A 27,288-nucleotide genomic window follows, 5' to 3' on the forward strand; every position below is an offset into this window, starting at 1 on the left:
TTTTGTGTGTGTGTGGGGCCTCAAAAAATCCAGGGAAAAGCTCCGGAGAGGATTTTTGGGATGGAGCACTTCCAGAGCTGCGAAATCATCTCCAAACCCGTGGGTTGAGGAGATTCCTGCCCTCGGAACGAGGAGTTATCCAAGGGAGGGGTTTTTTTGGGATACAGGGACAAGGGAAACGTCCAGCAAAAGGTCATCAAATAAAAGTGTTCTCGGGACATTCCAGGGAAAACTTGGAGCTTTTTTTCCAGGGCCTGAAGGGGCTCCGGGAGAGCTGGAGAGGGGCCGGGGCCGAGGCCTGGAGGGACAGGACACAGGGAATGGGAAAGGGAAGATTTTTTTGGGATCTTGGGAATTAGCAATTCCCGCCTGGGAGGGTGGGCAGGGGCTGGGCTGGAATTCCCAGATTTCCCTGGATCCCTGGGAATGCCCAAGGCTGGATCCACCTGGGATGATGGGAGTTGTCCCTGGATTGAACCGGATGGGGTTTAAATTCCCCTCCCACCCAAACCACGCCGGAATTCCGCAATTCCGTGAAAGATTTTTCCCTCCTGCCGTCCCTGGGATCCCCCTCAGGACGACACTCAGGGGAATTATCCCATTCCCGTCTCCTCAAATCCCGGCCCCATCCGTAGCCAAAATCATGGAATTTGTTCTCACCCAGGTCGGTTCACCCGGCCCAGGTAAAACGGAAATCGGGATTTTTCCAAGACCTCTCCGAGCGCTCCCAATCCCCATCCAGAATTCCAGGTTTTTCCATTTTCTTTTGCTGCAATCAGGAGCAACTCAATTAAAAAAAAAATCAAAAAAGGAATAAAAGCTGAAACAAACAAACCAACAACAAAATCCGGTGGGAATTCTCCGATCCTCCTTTGCCAGGTCGGTTTTGGGAGGGAACAAGGAAATTTTTCCCGGGATGGAGCCGTTCCCTTCCCCATCTGGGATGGATCCATCCCAACAGCTGCTCCCTCGGAGCACCTCTGATCTCTGCGGCTTCCCGGGGCCCTTTCCCGGCTATTTTGGGAGGGAATGTTTTGCCCAGAAGGCCCGCGGAGCTTTTCTGGGAAAAGGAGGGAATAACCCAGAGCTCCGGGTGGATGGAAAAGCGACGGCAGAGCTCGGGAATCACGGGATGGGTTGGGTGGGAAGGGACCTTCTAAATCCAATTGGATGGGCAGGGACAATTCCCACTATTCCAGGTGGATCCAACCCGGCCTTGGGCATTCCCAGAGATCCAGAAAATCTGGGAATTCCAGCCCAGGCAGGAATTGCTAATTCCCAAGATCCCGGCCCAATGTCCCCTTTCCCAGCGGGAAGCCATTCCCTGTGTCCTGTCCCTCCAGGCCCCTCTCCAGCTGGATCCCTCATCCCAATGCGGCTGGATCCCATCCCAATCCTTGGAGCCTCCTGTCCTCACAGTCTCACGCCTCTGGAAAAATGAGAGGAGCTTTATTCCCCGCTGGAATTCCTGGCAGTGTCCGCGGCCAGGTCGGATCCACCCGGGAGGGCGGGAATTGTCCCTGGGTGGAACTGGCCGAGCCTTAAACCCATCCCACGGCAAACCTTCCCGGGATTCGGCGAAACCCGGGATATTTTTGACCCTCCCACAGCTGCTCCCAGAGGACAAGTCCGGATCCGTTTGGAGCCGCGATTCCCTCCTTCCCCTTCCTCACCTGGCTGAGCCTCCCGAGGGCCTGGAGAGCCTCCTGGAGATGAATTAAAAAAAAACCACTCTGGGAATTAATTAATTCCGTTCTCCTAACGAGCCGACCTTTATTCCTCAACAATTCCCGAGCTAATTGCGCTCGTCCCTCTCCTCCCCAGGCACTGACGGGCACGTCACAGGAGCCGCTCTTCCCTACGGATCAAGAGGGGAAAAACGGGAAAGGAAGCTCCGATCAAGGAGTTCTCGTCCCGGCTCGGATGTCTCCGCTTCCGTGGGGGTTTTTCGAGGGCTCTGGATGGATTTCTGTCCCATTTTCACCAGGAAAAAGGAAGCGATTCCCGGGAAATCTCGACGGCCTCCGAGCACCTGCGAGTCCCTGAGAGGTTTTTGTTGTTGTTGTTGTTGCTCCGTGGATTTATTTCTGGCTCGAGGAACGAGGGCGGAGAGTTGGGAATTGCTCCGAGTGTTTCTCGCTCCGAAGATTTCCCTTCCCAGGGATGGGTCTGGATTTCTTTGGGATAGGACGGTGCTGAGAGTGCCCCACGGAAAGGTTTTCCCGGCTCGTCCCGGGGTGGGATAATGGGATAATGGGATGGGAGAGTGGGATGGGGTGGGATGGGATTGGGATGGGGTGGGATCCATGGGATGGGATGGGATGGGATGGGATAATGGGATAATGGGATAATGGGATGGAGTGGGATGAGATGGGATGGGATGGGATGGGATGGGATGGGATGGAATGGGATAGTGGAATGGGAATGGGATGGGATAATTGGATAATGGGATGGGGTGGGATGGGATTGGGATGGGGTGGGATCCATGGGATGGGATGGGTTAATGGGATGGAATGGGAATGGGATGGGGATGAGAATGGGATGGGATGATGGGATAATGGGATGGGATGATGGGATGGGATGGGTTTAGGACTGGGTTTGGGATTGGGACAGCTTAGGATAATAATGGGATAATGGGATAATGGGATGGGACAGCATAATGGGATGCGATAGTGGGATGGGGTAATAGGATAATGGGATTGGAATGGGAATGGAATGGGATGGGATTGGGATGGGATGGGATAGTGGGATGGGATAGTGGGATGGGACAGTGGGATGGGATAATTGGATAACGGGATGGGATAATGGGATAATGGGATGGGAATGGGATGGGATACTGGGATAATTGGACGGGATATTGGGATGCAATGGGATGGGATTGGGATGGGAGGAGAATGGGATGAGATGGGATAATGGAATGGGATGGGTTTGGGTTTGGGTTTGGGTTTGGGTTTGGGATTGGGATTGGGATGGGAATGAGAATGGGATGGGACGGATGGGATGGGATGGGATAACGGGATTGGAATGGGAATGGGATGGGGTTGGGGTTGGGATTGGGATGGGATAACGGGATGGGATGGCCAGGTCCTGCTCCAGGGTGTGCACCCAGCTCCAGCTCTGCGTGGGAATTCTGGGATTCCCTGGATGTGCTGCTTCCTTTCGGGGAGCTCAGCCGCCGCGGGGAGAATTTCCCACATCCCTCAGAAAAACACGGAATGCTTTGGGTTGGGAAGGGACCTGAAATCCCAACAATCCCACCCCACCCACGTTCAGGGACACCTCCCACTCTCCCAGGTCACTCCAAACCCCAATATCCAAGCTGGCCTTGGACACTTCCCGGGATGAGACATCCACAACTTCTCCGGGAATGATCGACCACGTATCCCCCCCCAAAAAAAAACCATTTATCCCCCCGAATCCCTTTTTTCCCAACCCCAAACCTTCTCCAAGGAAAACAGGGATCCCGACTTTCCCTGCACCTCCATCCCTTCCGCGTGGCCACGGGATAGGAGACAAACAGAAGCCCAGACCGGGAACAACCAGGAAAACGAGGAGCGGGAGATGGGGGGAAGAACGTGGATTTTTAGGGAAAACAAATGTCGTTTGTTTACCGTCCCCAGCCAATAAAAATTCCCAAGGTGGAAATAACGAGCGGCGAGGAGCCGGGAAATGGAACCGCTCGGAATCGCCGAGCTCGTAAAAAATTATGAGCCCAGGAACAGAAGGAAAAGAAAAGGAAAAAAAAAAAAAAAAAAAGTGGAGTTGGGTTTTTTTTTGTGTCTTCAGCCGGATTTTTTTTTAAATTTGGGAATTAACGGGGGTCGCGTCAGGGCATGGAAATCCCATAAAGAGGAGCAGAGACGGGAAAAACTCTTCCCGGGGAAGAAGCGGAGCTGGATCGGGGGGAGGGGAAAAAAAAAAAAAAAAGCAGGAAAAGGTTGTTGGGAATGCTGGGGTTTCGGCAAAAAAAAAAATTAAAAAAAATTTGGAATTCCAGAGAGGAGCAGGGATAGAAAGCGGTCCCGGATTTTCAAATCCCAAAACCTGGCAGGAACAGAGAAATAACTCGTTTTTGTTCCACGCGGATTTGATCCCGCAGGTTCCGAGTTTTTCCCTAAGGATCCCAAGACTCCTGCCTGTCCTTCCAAGGGATTTTGAGATGAAATCTCCAAGATTCCGGTGAAATCTCCGTTTTTCCAGCGGAATTCCCGCAGTCGGAAGTGCAGGAATGAGGTTTGGGCTGCTGTTGGGGATTCCCTTCTCAGGCCCAAAAATGGGATGTGGATCCACAACTCCGGGAGGAAAAGCTGGAAAAGGTGGGAAATCCTTGGATTTCCAGCTTTTCCATGTAATTGGCAGCGGGATTTGGGATTTTTGGAGGTCCTAGAACGGGATACGGATCCAGAACTCCTGGAGGAAAAGCTGGAAACGGTGGAAAATCCTTCGATTTCCAGAATTTCCGCCCAATTTTTGTTGGGATTTGGGATTCCCAACCCATTCCATGATCCCGCTTTTTTTTCTCTCTCTCTCTCCTGGGATGGAAGAACCTCTCCCGAGGTGCGAACGTCACCAGGGAGCTGCTCCTGCTCCCAAAATCCGGATTCTCGGGATCTTGATGAGCTCCAAGTGACTCTTCCCAATCCCATCAGGGTGAATCCCTCTCCAGGAGCTGGAGAAGGACCCACGGAATGAATTCCCAGCGGGAATCTGACCTGTGGGTATGGAAAATCTGTGGAACCACCTGAGTTCTCGTGGTTTTGGGGGTTTTTTTTTTTGGGACAAACTTCCCCCCCCCGCAAAAAAATCCTTCCCAATATCCCACCCAATTGGGAAGCCATTCCCAATTTCCCTGTCCCTCGCTGGTTGCAATCCCATAAATCATTTCTTTTTTCCCAAAAAGCTGCACGCTCCACCTGAATCCGGACACCAAGATCCTTTCCCGCCTCTGGATCACGTCCCGCCTTCCCAAAAATTCTGGGGTTTTTTTTTTTGGGGGGGGGTGCCCCTTTTCCCGGTTTTTATACCAATGGAGTTCCCCTGGAATTCCAAGGGATTGACATGGACAAATTTTTGATGCAGTTTAATAATTCCCATCCCGGATTTTCCTCCCCCCCCTTCCTCCGGAGCCCAGGGCTCCATCAGCACACCCTACAGCTCCATTTTTCCATGGGAAAAAAAATTCCTGGATTTCATCTCGCTCCCAAAATTCAACCTCACTTCAAGTGGCTTCCAGCTAAAACCAGGACCGGGAGAGGCGGACGGTCAATCCCTTTGGGAATAACCCGGTTCCTCCTGGAATTTCTCCCCTTCCCAGCTCCATGGAGCCCAGCATTCCCTCCTTTCCCTCCCTCTGGAAGATCGGCTCAGTCTCCTTTTCCACCACTTCCATTTATTTTATTTTTTTTTTTTTCCAAGCCTCCCGAGGCCAAGGAATAAAATCCCTGAGCTGGAAAACCGGGAGAGAAGGAGCCAAGCAGACTTTGGGCTTCAATTTAGACAGGAAAAAAAAAACCAAAAAATCCCCTTTGGAAAATTGATTCCAGACCCGGAGCGAGCGGGATGAGGGAACAGCTGCCCCCGGCCCGAGTGCATCCAGATGTGCCACCCCCACCCCCCTCTCCCTCACACTTCCCACCCTCCCTGTGTTCCCAGAGCCAGAAAAAAAACCCGGGAATAACCGCGCTGACAGGATGGATGGGGCGCTGCTCCTGCCCAGCCTCTGGAGGAGGCGGATTTTCGGGAGTCGGGAATGTCCCGACGCCTCGGCGGGTTGCGATGTCACCGTCGGCTGATGGATGCAGGCTTCCAGGAGTTCAGGAGGATGGGCTGGGAAGAGCTTGGAGGGATCTGGGATAGGGGAAGGTGTCCCATGGGATGCGGTTTAAGGTCCTTTCCCGTCCAAGCCGGTCTGGGATTTTGGGATTCTTTGATTTTCCCAAATTTCCCTGCGGGTGGTGTTGAATGGCCCCAGGGAAACAACCCCCGGTTCCCTCCGGGAGCTCCTGAAGTCCATTCCAGCTCTGGAATTCTGCACCTGGGAGAGCACTGCCTGGGAATTCTGGGATGGTTTTGATGGGAAGGGATCTTAAATCCCATGGATCCCGTCCAGTTCCATGGGCAGGGGCACATTCCCTGATCCCAGGTGGATCCAAGCGGATCCAACCCGGCCTTGGACATTCCCAGGGATCCAGGGAAATGTGGGAATTCCAGCCCAGCCCCTGCCCACCCTCCCAGGCAGGAATTGCTGATTCCCAAGATCCCGGCCCAATGTCCCCTTTCCCAGTGGGAAGCCATTCCCTGTGTCCTGTCCCTCCAGCCCTTGGCCCCAGCCCCTCTCCAGCTCTCCTGGAGCCCCTTTGGGCACTCTGAGCATTCCCGGGATTTTTCCCTTCTCCAGGGGAACATTCCCAGCTCTCCCAAGCCCCAATGTCCAACCTGGCCTCGGACACTTCCAGGGATGAAACTTCCGCAACTTCTCCGGGAATCCCATCCCAGCCCCTCACAGCCAAGAATTCCTTCCTAAATCACGGAGTCGGAACCCTTTTCGTCCATTCCATCCCATTTCTCCCAGTTCCGAGGTCTCCCCGACGCCACCTTTGGAAGAAGGATTCCCATCCCTATTTTCCCAGGCAATCCATCCCAGGACGGAAAGGAAACCCCCCATTCCCCAGCACAAATCCCGGCCATTCCAATCCCGGAATTCCGGATAATTCTCCGTTACCTCCGTGTGCTGAAGATTCCAACATTTCTAAAAGGATTTTTCCACGCTCGGCACGTCGGAGCAGAGAATCCGTGTTTGATCTTCCGACGGGTTTTTTTCCCATCCCGCATCCCGTCGTCCATTTTTTCCTTTTATTTCATTTTTATTTTATTTCATTTTCATTTTTATTTCTTTTTTTTTTTTCGGCATCCGTGGATATAAAAAACAAACAGCTGAAATCCAAGCCCATTCCCGAAAAAAAATTAAAAAAAAAGTGGCATTGAACGGACTCCAGAGCTCCAGCTGCTCTCCGGGACTTTAATGGGAAGCAGAAACCTTTGGAATTGGCCGGCCTGGAATGTCTCGTCCACCCGCCGGCACAACCAGGAGCGGAATTCCTGCTCCTTCTCCTTGGCACAGGGAGCACTTGGACACGGAAGTTTGGGATTTTTCCCATGAACCCCCAAAGTTGATCCAAGGGGAATGTTCCCAGCGGTGAGGAGAGGGTGGAAAATCCTCCTCGGAGCCATGGGAATTTGGGATTGTGGCTTCCCCATCCCTGGAAGTGTCCCAGGCCAGGTTGGAATGGATTTGGAGCATCCTGGGATAGCGGGAGGTGTCCCTGCCCTTGGAATGGGATTTAAGGTCCCGTCCGTGAACCATTCCATGATTCTGGGAAAACTCGGGAAGACGAGGGATCGGGGAAAAATTCCAACCTCGAGGAAATGCCAAGGCCCAACCCGACCTCAGCCGCTGCTCCCGCTGGAATAAAATCCGGGATGAATCCACGACCTTTTCCTCTCTATCGTCTCCCAGTTTTTCCTTTCGGTTTTCCTGCTTGGCCGGGATTTATTCCCGGCCCTTTTCTAATTCGGGATGGGTTCGACAAGCCTGGAAATTCCGACCTCATCCCACACGGAATCTCCCTTCTCCCAGATATCCCAGCTCTCTTCCCTGTATTTTTTCCGGCTTTTTTCCCTCGTTCAATTCCCTCCCATCCAGTTTTTCCGTGGGAAAGCTGGAATTCCCCACAGTTAAATCTTTGGGACAAATCCCTGGTTTGAGTTAATTCCAGGTTGGGATCGGAGGCGGGAGAGGCAGGAAAGTGGGAATGAGCCTCTCCAAGTTAATTTTTTTTAGGATCGCGTTGAGAACGTAAAAACAATTAATATTAAATTAATCGATCAAAGAAATTAATAAAAAACTATTAGTTAATTAATAATAGATGAATTAATTAAAGTCTTCGGCATCTCCAGGATTTCCGGAGCTCAGACCAGGAGGGAGGTGAGCCCAGATATCTCCATCGCCCACAACATTTTGGGATTTCTGGTATTCCTCACAAAAACCGCGCTGGAATTGGAGGGAAATTCCGTTATCCTGTGGGAAGGGGAATATTTTTGGGGTTTCATCCTTGCAAAGGAAATCCTGGAATTCCACGATCCCTGATTACTGGGAGGAGTGGAAATCAGAAACGAAACCCAACCTGCCTTTGTGTTTTAATTCTGTTTGCTTTCCCTGGGATTGCGTCATCCCTAAAAAAAAGACAAAACCAGGAATGACCTGGAGGCGCCTGACTCCGATTGCTCCCCGTCCCTGGGGGGAAAAGTGGGATGAGCTCTTCCCGGAATTCCAGCGCGGAGACCTCCCAACCCCTCCAACGACCTCCCTGTCCCCACCTGGGCTCGTTGGGAAGCTCCAAGGCCATTCCCACCCTTTGGAAGGAGACTCATCCCAACTGGTCCCTGTTTTCCGTGGAGGGAGACAATGAATCCGGGCTTTGTCTCCCAGCCACCGAGGATCCTTCCCGCCGTTTGCCTCGGCAAAAAAAGAGGGAATTGCAAACCTCTGGCTCATCCTGGGATTTCTTTCCTCGCGGTTTTTCGTCTCCACCGAGCGCTGTTTGTCTTTATTGGCTTGGGAGGGAAGCACAACCTTCGGAGTTTGTTCCAAAGGGGGGGGGGGGAAACTGGGATAAAGGAAAGAAAACAGGGATAAAAGAAAGAAAACAGGGATAAAGGAAAGGAAAAAAGGGATAGAGGAATGAAACAGGGATAAAGGAAAGAAAAAAGAAAGGATAAAGAAAAAAACCAGGGATAATGGAAAGAAAAAAACACGAATAAAGGAGAAAAAAACAGGGAAAAAAGAAACTGGGATAAAGGAAAGAAAACAGGGATAAAAGAAAGAAAACAGGGAAAAAAGAAAAAAAAACAGGGATAAAGGGAAGAAAACAGGGATAAAAGAAAGAAAAAAAAATGGATAAAGGAATGAAACAGGGATAAAGGAAAAAAAACTGGGATAAAAGTAAAGAAACAGGGGAAAAGGAAAAAAAACAAGGATAAAGGAAAGAAAACAGGGATAAAGGAAAAAACAGGGATAAAGGAAATAAAACAGGGATAAAGGAAAAAAATGGGATAAAAGTAAAGAAACAGGGATAAAGGAAAGAAACAGGGATAAAGGAAAGAAAAAAACAGGAATAAAGGAGAAAAAAACAGGGACAAAAGAAACAGGGATAAAGGAAAGAAAACAGGGATAAAGAAAAAAAACAGGGATAAAGGGATAAAAAAAACAGGGATAAAGGAAAGAAACAGGGATAAAGGGATAAAAACAGGGATAAAGGGAAAAAAACCAGGAATAAAGAAGCTTCTCCCTCCTTCCAGCAGCCCCCGGAATTCCATCCAGTTAAAGCGCCCGGGCTCCACGATTTCCATGAACGTGGGATTTGGTTGTTCCCGGGGAAAACCTCCGGGATATCCCACCACTGAGGAGGGAGGGCGGATGAATTTCACTCCCAGGAGTTCCGGGAAGAAGGGAAAAGAGGGAAAACGAGGCTGGATTTGGGAGAGCCCACACTTCCCTGATTTGTGAGGGTTTCATTCCCATCCCTTTTCCCGGGGATGCTGGGTTTGGATGAGGCCTGGGAAAGGTGGAGAGGGTGGAGGGAAAAGTGGGAAAAGCCAAAAAAAAAAAGGATCACGGATCCCACGGAATGGGAGGAGCTTTCAGGCCCCTTCCCTGAATCATTCCATGATTTTGGGAAAGCTTGGGAAGGCGAAGGATCATGGAAAACGTTCCAGCCTGGAGGGGAGATCCAGGTCCAATCCAGCTTCCAGCTGGAATAAAACCCCGGATGCATCCGGAGCCTTTTCCTCTTTATTTTTTGTTTTTCTTTATGAGGGATAAAAAACGTTCCGATTTTTATCAGATTCCAGGGATCGGTTCTTTGGGAAGGCCGGGATGGGAACGGGAAAAGCAGACGGGAAAAATTGAACTCGTTTTCCGACAAAGCCGGAGCAGTCTCACGGCTCGTTTCTCGGGAATCTTGGGAACTCCCAATCATCCCTCAATCCCGGGGTTTGGGCTTTTCTGGGATGAATCCCGCTAAAAAACGCCAGGTTATCCATGGAAAAAGCCGATTCCAGGACTTCCCAGGTTATCAGTTTTAACCTTCAAATTCATCGTCACCTTTTCCACGGCTGCGTTTTCCAGAGGGGGGAAATTCCAGCGCCGGGAATCCTGGGAAAGCCTGGAAGGGGTCAGGCCTCAAGGCAAGGCTGAAATGCCTCGCGTCACTCAAAATCCCGGGAAATCTGCAGCTTCCCACGGGAAAAGTGATGGAATTGGGGAGGCGGGAGGCCACGGTGGGGGTTTTTAGGGATCATCCCACGGGATCAGCGCTCCCGTTGGATCTGCGCTCCCGGGAATGAGCAGGGGAGGTCAAACCAACAAATCCAGCTGCCGACGGCTCCCAAAAAAATTTTTATGGAAGCACCTTGACCCGGATCCCATTTCCGCGCACCACCTCCCTCTTCTCCAACTGCTCCAGGAAAATCCGGGATTGTGGGTGGAAAACTCTCCCTTTGGAGCGGATAAAACCAGGCAGCGCCTGGAAATTTGGTCTTATTGAGCAGGAAAATCAATCCAGCTCATTCCCGGGGATTTTTTGGGGATGGACGCTGGAGATTGAGGGAATTCGGGTGTGGGATGGAAGTTTTCCAGCTCCACCGGGTCCTGGAGGGAATGGGAGCACAACGGGGGTGTGGGGCGTGGAGGGTCCCAAAGGAGCTGCCACAGTTGGGAATTCCAGGCTGGAATTACTCCCGGCATCAGGCCGAGGAAATCCGGGATCAGGGAAACACTCAAACAGCGGAACGTTGGGAAATTAACTTCCATGCACGGGCAGGGAATCCTGGAATCATGGACTGGGCTGGGTGGGAAGGGACCTTGTGGATCATCCCATTCCCACCCCATCCATGGGCAGGGACAGCTCCAACCATCCCAGGTGGATCCAAATCCCATCCATCCCGGCCTTGGGCATTCCCAGGGATCCAGGGAAATCTGGGAATTCCAGCCCAGCCCCTGCCCACCCTCCCAGGCAGGAATTGCTAATTCCCAAGATCCCGGCCCAATGTCCCCTTTCCCAGTGGGAAGCCATTCCCTGTGTCCTGTCCCTCCAGGCCTTGGCCCCAGCCCCTCTCCAGCTCTCCTGGAGCCCCTTTGGGCACTCTGAGCATTCCCGGGAATTTTTTCCCTTCTCCACAATCCCAGTTTTCCCATTCCCGCTCCCAAGAGGAGCCGCGGTTCCATCCCCGCAATGAAAACACCGGGCGCGGGAAGGTTTCGGAGCGTTTCTTTGGGAATCACAGTGCTTGGGGGCATTACTGCGGATAAGGCAGGCACGGCTGAGCCAGGACAAATTCCAGGCAATTCCCTGGAAAACCGGAAGCCACAGGGAATTCTCTCGACAGCTCCCACCTGGATTTGGAGGAGACACAACCAGGCCCGGAGTTGGACGTGCTTGTTCAGGGGAAAAAAATAAAACGGGATGGAGTTGGTTTTTCCGGATGCTCCGACCTGAATTCCCCCACCGGAATCCCGCGGGATCCTCTCGGCATGAAAACTGGGCAGGGAGCACGGATTTCCCTCTGGAAATCCCTGTCCTCATGGAATCGGGTGCCCTGGATCCTTCCCTCCCGTCCCAGCTGAGCCAGGGGAATGCTGGGAATAAAACCAGGATTTCCCACTGGAAGCGACTCTGGAGCGAATCCCAAACTTCCAAGCCCGTCCCATTCCAGGCGTTCCACAATCCCAGGAGGCTCCGATCCTTATCCAGGCTGGCCTTGGACATTCCAAAGGCAACCCACGGTCTTCCTGACGGGATGGGGGATGAGCGTCCCACCTGTGGCATTCCAAGATGGATCACGCATCCATCCGGAGCTCTCGGCTCCAAGATTTTGGGTTGGGATCACGGGGAATTACACCCCAGGGTGGGAAATCCCGGAATCCCTGCGAATCCAAGAGATCTCAAAACCTGAATTCCCACTGGCGATTCCAGGAGAGCGCTCAGGGAATTCCGGATTCCCGCTGGCACAGCCGGTGGGAAAAGAGCCGGGACCAACATTCCCATAAAAACCCAAATTCCCAATCCCAGCAAAAGCCAAACAGGAGCAACTTTTGTCCTCGGATCCTCCGGGATAATAAAACCTCTGGAAAACTGGAGCGAATCCTGGTGGTTTGATGGCGGCTATAAACAGGGAATGGGGCCGGGAGGATTTTAGGGAAAAGAAAAAAAAAAAAAACAACAACGAAGGAAAACGAAGCGTTTAACGACGGAAAACGAAACCTCCGCCCCGGGATGTGCAAATCCGGAGCCGATTCCTCCGCTCCCAGATTTTTTTTGGGAAAGGGCCACGGATGAGCCAAAGCTCAGCAGCAGCGGGGGTGGGGTTATTAATCCCTAAAAAGAAATCCCCGTAAATCCCAAAGCCGCCCGTTTTTCCCTGAGGAAAACACGGAGCAGGAGCTGCCCCGGGAGCTGTTTCCATGAGAATCCCGGGATTTAATCCCCCGTGGATTGCATCCCGATCCAACAAAGAAATTGGGCTGGGTTTTTAATAATATAACTAATAATAGTAATAAATTTTTAATTAATAAAATGAAAATTAAATTCCTTATTTTTTAAAGTTTAAAATTAGTTTAAAAATCCCGGCCAGAGCGGGGCGGGAGCTGCCCTCAGCACAGGTTTTCCTGGGAAATCGATCCCTCGGGATCACTTTTCCTGGAGCAGCCAGAGCTCCAAGGAAAACGTGGAATCGGGGATAAGTCTCATCCTGCTGAGGGGAGGGCGGGAATTTCTCCGATCAGCCAAGGCGCCGGAGGGGCGGGATATTAATGGGATTTTTTTCCGATGGAAAAATGGGATTTGATTCCACGCAGGATGAGAATTTTCCTCCCAGCGCTGGGAAACCCTGGGAATCGTGGAATTACGGAACCATCCGGGGCGGGAAAAACCTCCGAGGTCAAATCCAACCCTGCCAAGGTCACCGATCCCCGAACGCCGCATCCCACGGGATCGTCCCTCTCCAGGGACAGGAGGAGGGAGCAGGAAAAGCGGGAATGTCCCAGCATTCCCAGCCCATCCATGGGAGGCTGAGCAGGTCGTGGATCGTGGGGTTTGTTTGGAGAACAAATCCCATCCCGGGATGGATCTGTCGCTCCGTTAATCCCTGGCAGCCGCGACTTTGGGTTGGGGATGTTTTCCGTGAGAATCTTTGGGAATACGAGGGAAAATTTTGGATTTTAAAGGAATAATGAGTGAGGCTCATCCCGGAGAAAAGGAGGATCCAGAGGGATCCGGTGGCTCGGCACAAGTCCCTGAAAGATTCGGAGCCGGGTGGGAGTTGGGATCTGATCCCGGGGAATAACAGGAAAAGAGGGAACGGCCTCAGGAGAGGCTCGGGGTGGACAGCAGCAGGAATTTCCTCACGGAAAGGGCGCTCGGGCCTCGGAATTAGCCAGGAAAATTTGGAATCCCCATCCCTGGAGGTGTCCAAGGAATTCCTGGATGTGGCACTCGGTGCCGAGGTGGAAATTTGATGATCCCAAAGGTCTTTTCCAGCCTCTGGGATTCTGGGATTCTGCAAATCCTGACACGAAAAAGAATTCCCAAAAAAAAAAAAAAAAGGTGGCAGGAAGACAGCGGGAGAGGAGGAAATCAAAGCCCAGCTGCTCCTGGGATCTCCTCTCCCAGCTGGAACGGGAGACCTGTGGGATTGTGGAGCAGCTCCAAGGGAAAACCAGCTCCGGAATTCCATGGTGGAACGGCAAAGGCCTCAGAATCCAAGAGAAACGGGGATTTGGAGGAGCACCAGCTCCAAATCCCGGGTTTTGCACCGCGGCCTTTCCCATTCCCGGGGTTTCAGCTTCGGGAAAGCGACGCGTCATCCCTGGCATCCCGGTTTTCCAACACATTTTTCCATAGGTTGACAATAGATAAACGGGATAACACGGGGGGAAAAGGGAAACCGAGGCTGGATCAGAGAGAGCCCCAGAAAGTGCCTGGAATCCGTGGGATTGGCTCAGGCCGGCAAATCCCAAATCCTTCCCTGAGGATTCTCTGCACATTCCCAATTTACGGATGGAGAGGTCCTTTCCCCGCTCCCTCCCGGGATTTTCGCCGGATTTGGGGATTTACCAACCAGGAAAACTCCAACAGAACACGGAAGGCTGGAAAACCAGGAATATTTTGGTGGGAGGTCTTTGGTTTCGTGACGCTTTCCCGGGTGGAATTCCGAAGGGGAAGCGGAGCCTTTGGCAGCAGCTGGAGGCCGGGATGAGGTTGTTCCTTCTGCGCTTCCGGAGGCAAAATTCCTTCCCAGAATTCCCAGGCAGGCGCAGGGCAGCAGCTTCAGTTGAAAGGTTTCACCAGTTTCATGGCAGCGTAGTTCTGGGAGGAGGGAAAAACACGGGAATCGTTGGGGAAAAGGAGGGAACGGCTGGAAAAAGGAAGGAATCACTGGAAGAATAAGGGAACCATTGGGGGAACGAGGGAATGATTGGAAAAATAACAGAATCATCGGAAGGATGAGGGATCGTTGGGAAAACATGGGAATCGCTGGGAAAAGGAGGAAAACATTGGGAAAATGAGGGGACGATTGGAAAAAATGAGGGAATGATTGGAAAAAATGAGGGAATGATTGAAAAAAGGAGGGAATGATTGAAAAAATGAGGAGATCACTGGAAGAAAGAGGGAATCATTGGAGGAATAGGGGAATCATTGGAAAAAAGGGGGAAATATTGGAAAAATGAGGGAACGATTGGAAAAATGAGGAAATCACTGGAAGTGTGAGGGAATCATTGGAGGAATAGGGGAATCATTGGAAAACTGGGGGAATTATTGGAAAAACATGGGAATGATTGGAAAAATGAGGGAATCACTGGAAGAATGAGGGAATCATTGGAGGAATAGGGGAATCATTGGAAAAACATGGGAATCATTGGAAGAATAGGGGAATCATTGGGGGAATGAGGGAATGATTGGAAAAACATGGGAATCATTGGAAAAATGGGGGAATCACTGGAAGAATGAGGGAATCGTTGGAAAAATGAGGAAATCACTGGAAGAATGAGGGAATCACTGGAAAAAATGAGGGAATCGTTGGAAAAATGAGGGAATCGCTGGAAGAACGAGGAAATCACTGGAAGAATGAGAGAATCATTTGGAAAACATGGGAATCGTTAAAAAAATGAGGGAATGATTGGAAAAACGAGGGAATCTTTGGAAGAATAAGGGAATCACCGAGAAAACACGGGAATCACGGGGGAAATGAGGGAACGATTGGGAAAACGAATGAATGATTGGAAAAATGAGGGAGTCAACGGAAAGATGAGGGAACCGTTGAAAAAAAAAAAAAGAGGGAATTGTTGGAAAAGTAACGGAACCATTGGAAGAATGAGGGAATCATTGGGAAAAGTTAACAAGCACTGAGACTCATTCCTGGATTTTGGTTGCTCTTCCCAAGAAAATTTTAAGAGAAATTCCCACCTCTCCAAACCCTTGGAATAAATCTGGTCCCTCCCTCCAGCGCCATCCCAGTGTCTGACCGGTGGGAAGCATTCCCAGTTTTCCCTGATTTCCCGGAGCCTCCTCCTCTCCTCTGGATCCTGCTGCTCCTTCCCATCCTCTGGGATTCCCACAAATCCCACGGATTCACCACCCAACCCCTGGCCTGGTATCCCTACAGCTCCTTTTTTTCCCATGATCCCACAAAATCTGGGACAACACCTGCTCTGCCCCTTTGGAAAGAGATCCTGGGGCATTCCCAAAGCCGCGCCAAGATTTTTTCTGGAATGCGGAGTTTTCCAGCAGGAGGAGGCTTCTCCAGCCCTGCCCCACCCTCATTTATTCCGAGGTCAAATCCAGCCGGCGTGGAATCCATGGAATTTTGCCAAAGGCAATCAAGGCAGGCAAAGCTATCCCGAATTTTTCCCTCCGCATCCCGGAAAACCTTGGGAATCTGTCCCAGTGCCGGCACTTTGTGTTGCCAAGGAATGATCTTCCCGTGGGTTTTGGGGTTTTTTTGGGATCTCCACCATTCCTGACATCATGGAATTGTTGAGGTTGGAAAAGAGCCCCGGCCCTTGCTCATCGTTATCCGCGTCCTCAAACGCCACATCCGGCTGCTTTTGGAACAATTCCGCGGATGGGGACTCCACCACTGCTCCAGGGCGGGACACCCCTTCCCACGAGGGATTCTCCTTCGTATCCAACCTGAAATTCCCTTGGAACAACTTGAGGCCGTTCCCTCATGTCCTGTCGTTCCCTGGGAGCAGATCCCAAATCCCAACCCGGCTCCCAAACTTTCAGGGAATTGTGGAGAGCCGCAAGGTCCTCCCTGATCCCACTTTTCTCCGGGATGAGCCCCTTTCCCATCTCCCTCAGCTTTTCCTGGTGCTCCACCCCCTTCCCAACTCCCTCCCATCCCTGGACATGCTCCAACCCCTCCATATTTTTCCCACGAGGATCCCAAATCCCAAAAAAAAAAGTCCCTTTTGAACCCATTGCGCTCCTCAGCCCGGAATTTTCCATCCCCCCTGAATCCCTCAGACCTCGGCCGATCCCTGTCCTCTCCCAAACCGCTCCGTACCGGGAAGGCGTAGACGAAGATTCCCAGGAAAAGCAGCAGGATGAAGAGGAGGATGGCCAGGAGCAGCAGCCACTTGTAGCGGCGCCACAGGATGAACTTGAGGGTCTTGTAGGGGGACGTGAACCACAGGAAGGAGGTCTCGGGACGCCTGGAGCCGAGGGAAAGGGGAGGTCACCTCGGAATTCCGTCCTCCCGGATCCCCAATCCCAGTGGATTTGTGGTCGGGACCAAACTCCCAATCCTATTGGATTGGTGGTCCAGACCAGTCTGCCAAATCCCAGTGGATGGGTGGCCAAGACCCGCTTCCAAATTCCAACGGATTCGTGGTCCAGACCAGTCTCCCAATCCCGATGGATTGATGATCCAGACCAGACTCCAAATCCCATTGGATTCATGGTCCGGACCAGACTCCAAATCCCATTGGATTCGTGGTCCAGACCAGACTCCCAATCCCGATGGATTGATGATCCAGACCAGACTCCAAATCCCATTGGATTCGTGGTCCAGACCAGACTCCCAATCCCGATGGATTGATGATCCAGACCAGACTCCAAATCCCATTGGATTCGTGGCCCAGACCAGACTCCAAATCCCATTGGATTCGTGGCCCAGACCAGACTCCAAATACCATTGGATTCGTGGTCCAGGCCAGACTCCAAATCCCATTGGATTCATGGTCCAGACCAGACTCCAAATCCCATTGGATTCGTGGTCCAGACCAGACTCCAAATCCCATTGGATTCGTGGTCCAGGCCAGACTCCAAATCCCATTGGATTCATGGTCCAGACCAGACTCCAAATCCCATTGGATTCGTGGCCCAGACCAGACTCCAAATACCATTGGATTCGTGGTCCAGACCAGACTCCAAATCCCATTGGATTCATGGTCCAGACCAGACTCCAAATCCCATTGGATTCGTGGTCCAGGCCAGTTTCCCAATCCCACTGGAATGTGTCAGCTCTCCATCCTTCTGGGTATCACCCATCAATGTCCTCCTAGGTGCTCCAGACCAGAATCCCAAATCCCAATGGATTCATGGTCCCAACCAGCCTTCAAATCCCACAGGATTGGTGATCCACACCAGTCTCCCAATCCCACTGGATTCATGGTCCAGACCAACCTCCCAATGCCACTGCTCTCAGCTCTTCCATGTTTCTGGATTCATCCCATGAATGTCCTCCTTGGTGATCCAGACCAGTCTCCCAATCCCACTGGATTCATGATCCAGACCAGTCTCCCAATCCCACTGGAGCAATGATCCAGACCAGTCTCCCAATCCCACTGGATTCATGGTCCAGACCAGTCTCCCAATCCCACTGGAGTGATGATCCAGACCAGTCTCCCAGTCCCACTGGATTCATGATCCAGACCAGTCTCCCAATCCCACTGGATTCATGATCCAGACCAGTCTCCCAATCCCACAGGAGCGATGATCCAGACCAGTCTCCCAATCCCACTGGATTCATGGTCCAGACCAGTCTCCCAATCCCACCGGATCAGTGCTCCGGACCAACTTCCCAGTTCCACGGAACTGGTCCTCCCAGTCCCCACAAGCTCAGAGTGGATCCCACCCACTTGCAAACCCGTTCCATCCCAGTTCCCTGCAGCCGGAAACCCAGAATTCCCATTGGGACCTTCGGAATTCCATGCCCTGGTGGTTCCTTTCCCGTTGGGGATGTCCTTACTTGGGATCCTCCAGCCGGGGGTTCATGTTCGGCTCGTCCCGCCCCATCCCGGCCGGACGCTCCTCGTGCTCCTGCTCCGCCACGATCTCCAAAGTCATCTCCAGCTTGCCCTGGATGGGCCAAACAAAACCAGATTTATTATCCCGAAAAAACGGGGCGGGGGGAAAGGTGAGGAAAACAGGGGCGGAAAACAGGGATGAGGGGAAGAAAATCTCCTTTGGGCACAACCAGCCCACTCCCAACAACGGCCACGAGGATCCCAGGATTCCGGAGATCCCTCACCTGTCACTGGAAATATCCCAGGAAATCCTGGATCCCACTGACACCCAAATCTGGGCAGAATCCCAGAATCCCTGAGGCTGGAAAAACCTCTGGGATCAAGTCCATGCTGTCACGGATCATCCCTAAATGCCACGTCCCGTCTTTCCCTATTCCCTGATTCCCGATTTCCCTGGAGCCAGCTCCGGGGCTGATTTAAAATTCAGATTTTTAAATTATCCTTTAAAATCATCGTTGGGACAGCTGGAATTTTTTTTTTTTTTTCCTGGTGCTCAGGACACGAGACCATCGGGAATAGCCGTGATGCGGAGCCAAATTCGGTGGCGCATTCCAAAAACCGTGGTGAAAATCCCAAAAAAACCTGAGCATTCCGGAAAACTTCCAGCCAACCACAGACGGATCCACAAAAACCTGGATCCACAAAAATCTCCAGCCGGAAACGGGAAATTTTTTTTTTTTTTTGCCCTGAATGAAACTTCCAGGGAATCCTGGAACGGTTTTGGATCGGGAAGGGATTCAAATCCCTTCCGCCATGCCAGGGCGCTCCAACCCTCATCCAACCCGGCCTTGGAGGCTCCCAGGGATGGGAATTGGAGTGGAGGATTCCGAGGGAAAACACGGAGAGGCCACTTTACCGCCAGGATCTTCCGCGTGTCCTGCTCGGCCACGCAGGGCCACCAGCCCTTGACGGTCTTCTGCTCGAAGAGGGACACGCAGCGGCCGGAGGACAGGGAATCGCCCACAAGATCCAAGGAGCATTTTTCCGCCGTCTTGGCCGGCTTGGGCATCCTGTTGAGATCCATCTGGATGGATCCTGCGGGGGAGAACGTTCCGGGTGAGGCACGTGGGCGGGGCAACGCTGAAAACGTGGAACGTTCCCTGATCCCGTGGAGTTTGGGCCGCCCCGACCATCCCAAGCCAAATTCCCAATTTCCACTGTCCCAGGGGTCTCCAATCCGGTCTCGGACACTTCCGGGGATGGAGCATCCACAGAAAACCTGTGCCGGTGATTTTTTCTTTTTTTTTCCCTTTTTTTTTTTTTTTTTTTGGGGAATCCATCCCCAGAATTCCCGACTTACCCAAATAGTCGTCGAAGGAGAACTTGTCGTTGTCCCAGATCTGGAGGATCAGCTGGGGTGGGATCTTGTTTTCCGTCTTGTCCAAGCTCCAGAAGTGTTCCTAAAATCCCACCCGGGAGAGAAACCACGGGAAAATGAAAGATTCATCGGGAAAACTGGGCAGAGCCTGGAAATCCTGGAATTCCTGCTGCGTCCTGCTCTGGATCTGCAGGAGCACTGGAAAACCCTTGGATGAGGATAATCAGTGGGAAAACCCAAGATGCTTCTGGAAGGCGTTGGCAACAATTTACGCCTTGATTTAATGAATCAAATTAATGTCCTTAATTTAATTTAAATAATTTAATTTAATTCAAGTCAATTTAGGCAAAGGCTCCCCGGGATCCCACACAGGATCCTTAGGAGCGACAGAAATTCCCACAATTCCAGTGAGGGCAACTTTCCAAGGCGAAGAGAGCAACGAGCGTTGAGTGCCGGCGCTGCCAAACTTCGCCCAACTCTTAATTCACGGAAAAATTACGGGATTGAATCAGGACCTCTGGCAGAGAATTCCCAAGGCTCCACTTCCCTTCTGGATCCGCCGTGGATCCCGGCTGCTCCCAGCTCTGCCACAGGCAGTGGGACAACCAGAGAGCATCCAGTGCCAGCTCAGGCTCCTGGATTTATTCACGGAACATGGACGTGGAAAGGAAGATTCCCTGGAATCCCAGGAATATCACACAGGCTGCTCCGAACCCCAATGGCCTTGGGCATTCCCAGGGATCCAGGGAAATCTGGGAATTCCAGCCCAGCCCCTGCCCACCCTCCCAGGCAGGAATTGCTAATTCCCAAGATCCCAGCCCAATGTCCCCTTTCCCAGTGGGAAGCCATTCCCTGTGTCCTGTCCCTCCAGGCCTTGGCCCCAGCCCCTCTCCAGCTCTCCTGGAGCCCCTTTGGGGACTCTGAGCATTCCCGGGATTTTCCCCTTCTCCAGGGGAACATTCCCAAGTTATCCATTAGTTCTGCACCCCAGCATAAGGAGCATTCGGCTGTGTCGCTATTGCCGTGTGTGAAACCAGGAATTTTTTTTTCCAACATGGATCTAACACCACCGGGATTTAGGACAAAGAATCCCAGAATCCTCGAGGCTGGAAAAGTGGGATCAGTGAGTCCAAGCTTTGCCCACCTCAGCATCCAGGAATTCCTCGGACACCTCCAGGGATGGAGACTCCAAACCTCCCTGGGCACTTCCCGAGCCTGACCATCCTTTCCATTTAAACAAATTCCTTCCTGACGTCCGAAAAAGAACCGCTGGGATGAAGGAGAAATTTCGAAATCCCACCCAAAGCTGAGGGATGGTTGGGATTGTTACTCCCGGCTCCAGCAAAGAGGAGGAAAACCCCAGCGGGATTCCCGACAGCCCTCCGAGGGTTGTCCCAGCAGCAATTCCTCCTGGAAGCGTCAGAAACGGCGGGATTCCATTAAAACCGGGAAACTCCAGCGTCATTCATCCGTCGCTCCGTAAATTCAACCCCGAGACTCGGATTGGTTATCCCGTCCAATCTTCAATTGTGAAAAAAAGAGGGAAAACATTCCATAGGAACATAAATATTCCTGCCGGGAGCCCGCGGGCACTCCAATCCCGTCGGATTCGCTTTCCGAGACCCCCCTGGATGGTTCTGTTTCCATTCCCCTCCGTTCCCTGCCCCGCTGCGGGAAAACCTGCCAGGAATTTTGCACTGGAGCATTTGATGGACGCGTTTGAGATATCGGATCATCCGGAAATCCCGAACGAAGCCCGCGGAAAATTCCCTCTCTCCCCTCTGCCGGCCGCAGCGGGTTGGGATGGATGTTTATCCAGGGGAATGTTTATCCAGGGGGATTTTTTTTTTCCCAGCTTTTCCAGCCATTTTAAATTCAAACTCCTAAAAAAAAAAAAGGGGGGAAGAGTTGATGGCGATTCTTCCCTTTCCCAGAAACTGAGGAAGGAAGGGATCCGCAGGGATCCAGGAGCCGGGGATCCACGGATAAGAAAGTTGGGATGACCTCAGGGAGGGGCTGGAAAATTCCGAGGTGATGGAAAATCCATCTCCAAGGTGGACACCACGAGTTCCTTTGGATTGTCCCTTTCTGGAGGAATCCAGGTGCCCATCTAAGCCTGGCTTGGAAAAAGGGGAATAAATGGAATTCCGGACTGGTTTGGGGCTGGAAGGGACCCTCGAGACCATCTCATTTCCCGGCTGGAATATTCCCCGGAAAGGAAAATTCCACGAGCTCTGTGTCCTCCAGGTGCCTCTTCTCCCCAGAGAATCCCTGGCTCAGGGGTTCATCCCATCATTCCCGCATTCCGTGGACTGGAATTCCCAACGGAGAACCATTGGAAAACTCTTCTGGCTTGACGCAACTTTTCCCAAGGATTTGCTGGAATTTTTCATTGCCCCATCCCATCCGAGAAGGACCTTAAAGCCCATCCAGGGACAAATTCCAGGTGGATCCAAGCCCCGCCCAACCTCGGACACTTCCAGGGGTGGGACAACCTCGGAAAATCTGGGAATTCCATCCCAGCTCCTCCCATCCAACTTTTCCTTCAGCTTCGTTATTCCGGGGGACACGGATGCAGTTGGGATAAGCGGGAGATGACCCCAAGTCGGACGGGATTTTGGGAAGGAATTCCTGGCAGTGAGGGTGGAGAGGAGATGGGATGGAATTCCCAGATTTGCCGTGCTTGTCCCACCCCTGGAAGCGTCCGAGGTTCGACAGGGCTCGGATCCACCTGGCAGGGTGGAATTTGTCCCTGGATGGGCTTAAAGGTCCTTCCCATCCCAAACCATTCCATGATTCCGTGGAACTGGGAAACCCAGCGGACCGGAAAACTGGAAATCTGCCGGCAAACCCAACAGACTTTGGGATCCCACCTTCCCACAGCAACGTCCAAGGAAAACGGGAACGAAACCTTGGCTCCGCACCCTCGGCACCCCGATCCCTCGGAACAACATCCCGGAATTCCGGGGACAACTCGGGTGGGGTTCAACCCTTTTCCAGGTGGGAATTCAACGCTCCATCTCTCCAAATTCCCCTTTTTTTGCATTCCAATCCTTCAGAACAACATCCCGGAATTCCAGGGATAACTCGGGTGGGGTTCAGCCCTTTTCCAGGTGGGAATTCAATGCTCCTTTTCTCCAAATTCCCAATTTTTTTTTGTTTTTTATGGAAAAGCACCGGAAAATATCATTTGGCCGGAGACAAAACCTCCCTGCTCCGAGCCCTGGCAGCCCAGGACCCCGTTGGAAAAGCGGGAAAAGGAACAGGGATCTGGGAAGGGGGAATTTGATGCCGAGGGAAGTTTCTGGGTCCCTTTCACTGCGGCGTGAAATTCACGTCCGTGATGAAATTGAGCTCCGAACATTCCCTGTAAAAACAACCCGGAGCAGGAAATTTATATCCCGGCCTTGTCCGAGCCGTGGGGGGGGGAAAAAAGGCCGGAATTCTGGTCCGGGGGTTTGTTTTCCAAGCGAGGGGAGGCTCGGGAATGTTTTATGGGGTCGTGTGGAGAAAGCGGCAGGGAAGTCAGGGGGGAAAAAAAATCAGCTCCGATTCCCGGGAAAGTTGACAGGGCTGCGTTTCTCCTGGATTGGGAATGAGCTCCGGAATACAAAGGAGGAAATGGGATTTTTGGGAAGGAGAAGTTTGATCCCGGAAAGTCTGGTTTGAGCCTCATCCCGCAGGAATTTGGGAGTCCTGGACAGGCAGGAGACTCCGCTTGGATGTCACAGAATCCCCGAGGTTGGAAAATCCCTCCAGGATCATCGAGTCCGAGCTGGGATCCATCCCCACCTTGGCGCTGAGTCCCACATCCGGGAATTCCCAGGACACCTCCAGGGATGGGGATTCCAAACCTCCCCGGGCACTTCCAAGGCCCGAGCGCCCTTTCCATGGGGAAATTCCTGCTGCTGTCCACCCTGAGCTTCTCCTGAGGCCGTTCCCTCTTTTCAACTTCCCGTTTAGGTTGGAATCCGTGGAAAACGCCTCCGTGGAAAGGCTTGCCCAGCCCTGCAGAGGCTGCCCAGGGAAACGATGGAATGTCCATCCCTGGAATGATTTGAAATCCCTCTGGATGCGGAACTTGGGGATGTGCTCAGTGCCTTAGACGTCTTTCCCACCCCTAAATCATTCCAGGATTTTCTCGCTTTCCTGCAGGACTCGAAAACCTGGGAATGTGCTCCTCCCACGCAGCCCACAGGGATTGACTTATCCAGGGCTTGGAGAGAAAGAGGGCACCCAAAAAAAAAAAAAAAAAAAAAAAAAAGCAGGAAAAGGGATGGAAATTCCAAAGGAATGCTGAGGAAAGTGTTAGAAAAGCATTTCCGTGTTCCCAGGAGAGCTGTCCTAAAGATGGGAATATTTGTCTTCCGTGGAAATATTTTAGAAGCTGGAATTGGGAGAAATTCCTCCCCCAGAAGGAGAAGAAAAATCTTTATAACATGAATCCAGCCAGGAAAGTTATGGAAAACCATCCCAAAGTGGTCGGAAGGTTCAGAAAAGCAGGAATAAGAGTGGCACCGGGGTTTCCCTGGATTTTCCCTGGATTTTCCATGGATTTCCAGTCTCCCAGCCACCCCAGGTGTTCACATCAGACCAAAAACTCATGGACACCCTCTTATCCTCGGTTTTTTGGGGGGGGGAGAATAATTGGAACCGGAGTTGGGATGACGCATGGAGCTCCCAGCTGGAGGAATTCCAGCTCTGGAATTCCCAGCATGGGAAGGACCTGGAGCTCTTGGAGCGATCCAGAGGAGGCACCAGGATGGTGAGAGGGACGAAGCAGCTCTGTTTTGGGAAAGGATGGGAAAGTTGGGATTGTTGGAATGGGAAGGGAAAAATCCCGGGAATGCTCAGAGTCCCCAGAGGGGCTCCAGGAGAGCTGGAGAGGGGCTGGGGCCAAGGCCTGGAGGGACAGGACACAGGGAATGGCTTCCCACTGGGAAAGGGGACATTGGGCTGGGATCTTGGGAATCAGCAATTCCTGCCTGGGCTGGAATTCCCAGATTTCCCTGGATCCCTGGGAATGCCCAAGACCAGCCTGGACAGGACTTGGATCCACCTGGGATAGAGGAATTCATCCCTGGATGAGCTTTCACCTCCCTCCCCACCCAAACCATTCCGTAATTCCGTGATTCCTAATCCACCCGGCCCACACTCCCGGGATCTCCAGCACGGAGCAAACGAAGGAAAACCACCGGAAAACTCTTTCCCTCCCGGCCCCGGTTGGGCACAGGTGCTTTCGAGCAACTCCCAACTCCCCACAGTCTCTCCCAACCTTTGGATCGGAATTCCACCTTTCCAGCGCCGGGATTTTTTTTCCTTATTTTTTTTTTTTACGGCCGCAAGAACCGAGGCGGAGTTCAAACAGCACACGGCCAGATCCCAAAAAAAAAAAAAAAAAACAACCAAATAAAAAATTCCCGGGGCCAGGAACGCCCCGCCCGGCTTTTCCCTTCGTTATTCCGGCCTTTACCGAGAGCTTTTACAAGGTGTTTATTTTCGGATCCAGCCATGTGGTGGGGAAAAAAAAAAAACTTCCAGATCGGCCCAGCGGGATGGATTTGCTTAAAAGGCGGGTTTTTTACGGACGGGGCTTGCTGGTGGTTTGGTTTTGGTTTGGTTTGTTTTTTTCCGAGCGGGATAATTGGATGTGCTACACCCCGTCCTCGGGATTTGGTGGGATACGAAGCGTGAAATGAGCCCCGGCTGGGAGGCTGTCAATCATCGGCACTGCACCGGGAAAGGCTTCGGAAGCTTTTGGGAATTGTTGTCTGGGAATTTTGGGGGGGGGGCGGGATTCGCTCGGCACTTTGCCGGCCGAGGCGCTGCTTCCGTGGAAAATCAGGAAAAAAAAAAAAAAATCGGATCTTGGTGGGGTTTGAGGGAATTTTTTTGGGGGGGGAGAGATCCTGGTGGGTTTCAGGAATCTCAGGGGTTTCGTGGATCCCATGGAATATTTGGGGGATCACAGCGGGTTTCAGGGATCCCAGGGGATTTTTTGGGGGGATCCAAAGAATTTTGGGGGATCCTGGTGGGTATCAGGAATCTCAGGGGTTTCGTGGATCCCAGGGCATTTTTGGGGATCCCGATGGGTTTCAGGAATCCTGGGGGTTTTGCAGGTCCCAGGGAATTCTGGGGGATCGCCGGGAGTTTAGCAGATCCCAGGGGGGTTTTTGGGGATCCCAGTGAAATTCAGGGATCTCCAGGGAATTTTTGGGGGATCCCAGTGGGTTTCAGGGATCCCCAGGAGTTTAGCAGATCCCAGGGGATTTTGGGGCATCCCAGTGGATTTCAAGGATCCCAGGGGGATTTTTGGGGATCCCAGCGAAATTCAGGGATCCCCAGGGGATTTTTGGGGATCACGGTGGGTTTCAGGGATCCCAGGGGGATTTTGGGGATCACGATGGGTTTCAGGGATCTCCAGGGGATTTTTGGGGATCACGATGGGTTTCAGGGACCCCAGGGGGATTTTTGGGGATCACCGTGGATTTCAGGGATCCTGGGGGTTTTGCAGATCCCAGGGGGATTTTTTGGGATCCCACTGGGTTTCAGGGATGATCCCACTGCAAGCAGGAACCTTTGGGCACCTCATATTCCATGAACACCGAGGCTGAGCTACAGCAGGGAGCAGGGACCATGGGATCATGGATCACCGAGGTCGGAAAACCCTCCAGGATCGCCCTGGGATCCATCCCCACCTTGGCGCCGAGTGCCACATCCAGGAATTCCTTGGGCACCTCCAGGGATGGGGATTCCAAACCTCCCCGGGCACTTGCAAGGCCCGAGCGCCCTTTCCATGAGGAAATTCCTGCTGCCGTCCCAAATTCGAGGGTTTTCCCTGTTGTCCACAGACCACAAAGAGCCAAAAAAATCACGGAATCGCGGAATGGTTTGGGGCTGGAAGGGACCTTGAAGATGATCCAGTTCCGTCCACCCCCGCCATGGATAGGGAACCTCCCATTGGATTATTCCTCTGAGTCCTTTGAATCTCCAGGTGAAGGGAATTTAAATTAATTGATCTCCTCTCTCCTTTGGCGTCAAATGTTCCCTCGTTCCCATTATTCCCATCTTTTCCATCGTCCAGCTTTTCCCCGCGTTATTCCACGCGCCCATCCCAACCCCCATTCCCGTTTCCTTCCATCCCTGCGATTCCCATGAATTCCACGCCAGGAACAGCTGCAGGAACGAGGGGATCAAAATCCCACCCAAAAAAATCCCCATCCACTCCAATTCCCGATCCAATCCTCTCCCCGAATCCAAAGATTTTCTTCCAACGGCACATCCCAGCCCATGTTCCCAGCAGGAATTTGGAGGCGGCTCCTTCCTCTTCCCCATTTTTAGCCTTTTTTGGGAAGTTTTGGCACGGCACGACGCCCGTTATTCCATGCTGGAAAACAGAGATTCCCAAAAAACCACCCCTCTCTCCGGCTTTGGAATATCCCTGTTCTCCGAGAGCATTTTGGACACTCGCTCCAATATTTTTTCCTGCTCCAGCCTGGATGAATCCTTCCCGGAGGGATCAGCGCCTCCAAAAAAACCAAAAAATCTCACCTCTAATCCCCGACCCCGTTTTGCTTCCAAACACGGAATTTTGAACAAAATT

The 27,288-nt window shown here is 52.1% G+C and overlaps 1 protein-coding gene across 8 annotated transcripts in view; it reads right to left on the reverse strand.

The window, feature by feature from the left end:
• Positions 1 to 14,284: 14,284 nt before the first annotated feature.
• DYSF (dysferlin) overlaps positions 14,285 to 27,288 on the reverse strand; it is an 83,213-nt gene continuing 70,209 nt past the window's right edge. For all 8 annotated transcript variants that reach the window (XM_066185128.1, XM_066185129.1, XM_066185126.1 and 5 more), the window contains 5 exons: positions 19,668 to 19,767; positions 19,224 to 19,402; positions 18,310 to 18,419; positions 16,624 to 16,771; positions 14,285 to 14,423 (listed from right to left, as the gene is read on the reverse strand). In XM_066185128.1, coding sequence (XP_066041225.1) covers positions 14,385 to 14,423; positions 16,624 to 16,771; positions 18,310 to 18,419; positions 19,224 to 19,402; positions 19,668 to 19,767 — 576 coding nt within the window. In that variant the 3' untranslated portion in view covers positions 14,285 to 14,384. The remainder of the gene's footprint in view (positions 14,424 to 16,623; positions 16,772 to 18,309; positions 18,420 to 19,223; positions 19,403 to 19,667; positions 19,768 to 27,288) is intronic.

The sequence above is a fragment of the Chamaea fasciata genome, unplaced genomic scaffold (genome assembly GCF_029207755.1).
Source record: "Chamaea fasciata isolate MVZ Bird 193981 ecotype frontalis unplaced genomic scaffold, bChaFas1.0.hap1 SCAF_6, whole genome shotgun sequence".
Lineage (NCBI taxonomy): Eukaryota > Metazoa > Chordata > Aves > Passeriformes > Sylviidae > Chamaea > Chamaea fasciata.